Source organism: Drosophila rhopaloa, unplaced genomic scaffold (assembly GCF_018152115.1).
Source record: "Drosophila rhopaloa isolate 14029-0021.01 unplaced genomic scaffold, ASM1815211v1 contig_159, whole genome shotgun sequence".
Lineage (NCBI taxonomy): Eukaryota > Metazoa > Arthropoda > Insecta > Diptera > Drosophilidae > Drosophila > Drosophila rhopaloa.
The window spans coordinates 1,185,838-1,189,795 of NW_025335038.1; the positions used below are offsets into that span (position 1 = coordinate 1,185,838).

Consider the following 3,958-nt stretch of genomic DNA (forward strand, 5'->3'; position numbering starts at 1 on the left):
TACATTTTTAGTTACTTTATATAACAACATTTGAAGTTAATTTACAACATATGTTTATATAAAGGAGATTATATATTAGAATGGGTCAAAAACGGCTTTTAAAAATTATAAAAGCCGTTGATGAGGAAGATTAGAATTAAGTATCTGTGTGCTGGACCCTCTTCAGCAGATCCCGTTCCCACAAGTCCCCAAATTCGACATACCTTTACGCCACCCAAAACACCGGGTACAAAAAGTGGCTTCAACTTGGGCATCTCTTTTTCGGTGGGGCGGAGTAAAATATTCGGATTAGTTATGCTGTTGGTCTGCCCCAGGCAATGTCTGCTCGACTTCCTCGCCCCTCAGAGCAGAGTGGTGGGTTTTGTGTGCCCTTTGTGTCCTCGCACTCGACCAGGACGAAGATGGAGTCCTGGACCCGGACTATAACTAATTCCATGGTTATGTATTGTAGTTTCCTGCGCTGCCGTCGCTGCATTCATTGCTCACAAATTGGCAGGCAGCGCTTGAGGCTTGTGCACTTGTGACCAAAGAGTCACTGGACCAGTGGACTCTGGGAAGTCTCAGAACTCAACGAACTGTTGCTCGCCGAGGGGAATCCGGAATCTTTTTAGCCCGGCTCTGTTGTTCAGTCAGTTAGTGGCTTATTTGTAGGCAAACATTCTCCTCCGTGAGGCGAAGGCCCCGGGATCCATCTAGTTCATAGATTTATCTAAAATAAGTGAACCATCTAATTGTTCAATAAGTTCATCCTGGGCCCCGAGCAGCAGCTCTTGTTGCTTGTTTAGAATATCCAGGGAATGAATAGCCAGCTTAGGCAAATGGAATCCCCACTCCACATGCTCGCCCGCAGGCTCCGACCTCTAGACGTGCTTAAACCCAAAATTAGGGGTGGTTACAGTGGGTGTGGGTCCCTTGTGGGTGGTGGACTGCGGGGCGTGGGGTGTCTTCTCTGGCGGCCTTCTTACGGGCCATAAAATTTAAAAGCGAGCAAAGCATTTTAGCTCTGGTGCAATTTATTAGGCCGGCTCATCGCGCCGCATTTCGGGCCTTTGCGTAACAATTGCCTTCATCTGTTGATAAATCCCTGGCATGGCACCAAGTAAATTGAAAATATACCCCACCGCACACACGAGAAGGTGGCACATCGCTTCGACTTCTCCTCCGATTCCGATGTGCAGCCAACTGTGTCGCAGTTCTAATTATCCACGCACATGTCTACTGGCATTTGAACAGGCCAACTTCTTTAACTTTCACTTGGAGTTAAAGGGCAAAAATTGCAATTTCTTTTTAAAAATGTATTTCTTTTGGTTGGTTACTTATGATACGAGCTTTTAAAGTTACAATATAAAACTATTGAGACGCAACCGCCAAAGTACGATAATTAACTTAGTTGTTATTTTTAAATCTTGGAGGAAAGACATTTAATGTTATGACCGTTGCCTGTCTTTTTGTTATAAGAACCTTTCTATTATTTAAGAATATTTTTACATTTTACTAAAGTAAAGCAGAAAGAAACATTAGCTGTGTTGCTCTTTATAAGAAGTTCACAAATAGAGTAATGGAACAACAATCCCGTAAGTTTGCCAGCTAATTCTGTTCGAGTCGCATAAAAGTGCAAGGAAGTTCGACCTACAGACGTTCGACTGTATTCCCACCGAGCTGGAGACTGGGCTTTAAGCGAGCCCTGGGGACACGGACAGGAGCTGGTAAAGCAGGAGCTTCCGCTTCTGTCTTTTATGCAACTGCAATGGCCACCCGCTGGCTGCTTCAGTGGCAAGCGGCATTCAAAACAGCAGCCAGGACGGGCCGCCAGCTGTGCAGCTGCCTCCGCATCCGCAAGTGGCGTGAAAGTTATGAATTTTAAACATTTTCTGGCAGAGAACAGCGGAGAAAACGCCCCTCTGGCCACGTCCATATATTAGTTTCGGTGTCTTCGTGGCGTCTGCAGATTTATAGCAGCCCAGAATCTGCAATTGTGGGCGACTACTCCCTTTCTTCGTTTACAAAAAATTAAAAGAAATCTTTATAGAAGAGGCAAAAGAATTGAATGTATAAAAGAAGTTGTTTCACTTAAATCTAAACATTATTGTCTGTGCTTCAGGATGCTGCGCTGCTGTTGCGCCAAATATCCACATCCGTTTGGAGGCATTTTCGGAATTTGTAGTTGACCAGGCCAATGGAATACATGGGGTTGGCGGCCTTGTAAAAGTGCAGACCGCGTCCAATTTTGATTATGTAGCCATTGCTTAAGCTGCAAGCAAACGAAGAAGATAAGAAATTGTATATATACTTATGTTGCAGGGTAGATCGATATTTGTGGAAAACGAACAGGAACAAATTAGGCTCCATTATTTAAAATGTTGACCTATTCTGATATTTACTAATACTTTCAATTGGTTTTCTTTATATTTCCGAAACAACATAAGTGGGAAATATTATATATATACCCAACGATGTTTCTCTTATTTTTTCACAACGATCCACCCTTACATTTATATTTTTGCTGATTTAGCAAGCTTACTAGATTTTGCGATCGTGCAGCGTGTCTTCATATTTTATGGAGACGGTAATGTTTCTCCGCTCCAAATCTCCCTTTATTTGTCCAAGATTTGTTCTTTGTTGATCGGGGTTCTTCTGATCCTGATACTCTTTGGTGATCAGCCGAAAATACTTTAAGTTAGGGCAGTTGGTAACAGCTAGCTCCAAGAATCTCACAAGGTTTTGATACTGCAATAGATATAATATGATTTTTACTTTAGTAAATCGTTATCCAATACACATATTTATATCAATTTTGTCTTGGTCAATACTTTGCACTGATATGTGTCTATGCAGTCATACTTTGGTTTTGGTAATCGGGCTTTAAACACTCATATAATTTGATTTCCTGTTCTTATCTACTATATTCTTATCAAATTTATTGAGGTTATTGCAAGTACTTCATATATTTACAATAATATACTTGTTTTATTTGTTTAATTTGAGCTTTTGTAACAAAAACATATACATTTAACATTGGTATTATGATCGCTTTCTTCACCACTTTGATCATTTTAACGATCATTTTTAGACTTGTAACTTCAATAATTTCTTGATGATCCATTACTCTTTATCATTCCTATTTTGCTAGTCCCTTCCGAATCTCTCACCTGATAGTTCTGCGTCATATAGGGCTCTTCCAGCATAATCTCGACGGTCTTGTCATCCATATATTTTCCAAAGAGCTGGTCGTAATCGAAGCCCGTGTCGTTTTCATCGATGGAAACATGCGAGACCACCTCGCCGAGCATGAGTTTGCCATTGACCCGCGCTTTTATGGCGTCCGCTCGATCCATATACTCCTTGATCCTGGTCAGGAATCCCTTTCGCTTAGTTTCATCCGGTTCCCCGTTTACGAACTGCATAAGTTGAGCGATCCCCTCTGTGTAAAGAGTTTGGGCCTCCAGAATCCGTGCATTCTGGTCGCATTCTACAGCGCGTATGAGTAATTCCTTGGCTCGCAAAGCGTTGCTCATCTTGGCATCTCAGTGAGGAATGTTAAGTACTTCGAAATGTAATTATCGTACTTCTCAGAAGTCCTTTAATCGAGGATCGTTTACATTTAGTCTCGACATGCAATAAAAGAAGTCAACAAAGAAACCAGTCAGCTGTTGGTGTGACCGCAGCGTGAGAGTCTGAAAATTCCTAAAGAGCGGGATATCAGAGATATTTGGTATATACCTTGCATTATCTTTTGCCGACCGTTATTATTTGAATTTCTAGTGGACTTAACTTTTGATAAACCTTTTTCCATGGATAGTCATTGTTTTGTATTTGTGTGGGTGTATTTAATAAAAAATTATATTGGCTTAATATCGCTTTTTTCGTCTTTATCGAATTAATTTTTAATTTATTTCATTTTAAGATAATACCTTTAGTTTTCGTTAAATCTGTCATATATATGCCGATGCTAGCTTCA

The 3,958-nt window shown here is 40.9% G+C and overlaps 1 protein-coding gene across 1 annotated transcript; it reads right to left on the minus strand.

Moving 5' to 3' along the window:
• Positions 1-1,280: 1,280 nt before the first annotated feature.
• On the minus strand, positions 1,281-3,653 carry LOC108051582 (MIT domain-containing protein 1). The gene is made up of 3 exons (XM_017133720.2): positions 3,150-3,653; positions 2,522-2,727; positions 1,281-2,251 (listed from the first exon to the last, which is right to left on the minus strand). Exons 1-3 carry the CDS (start codon positions 3,513-3,515, stop codon positions 2,098-2,100), a joined length of 726 nt encoding a protein of 241 aa, XP_016989209.1. The 5' UTR covers positions 3,516-3,653; the 3' UTR covers positions 1,281-2,097.
• Positions 3,654-3,958: the final 305 nt, after the last annotated feature.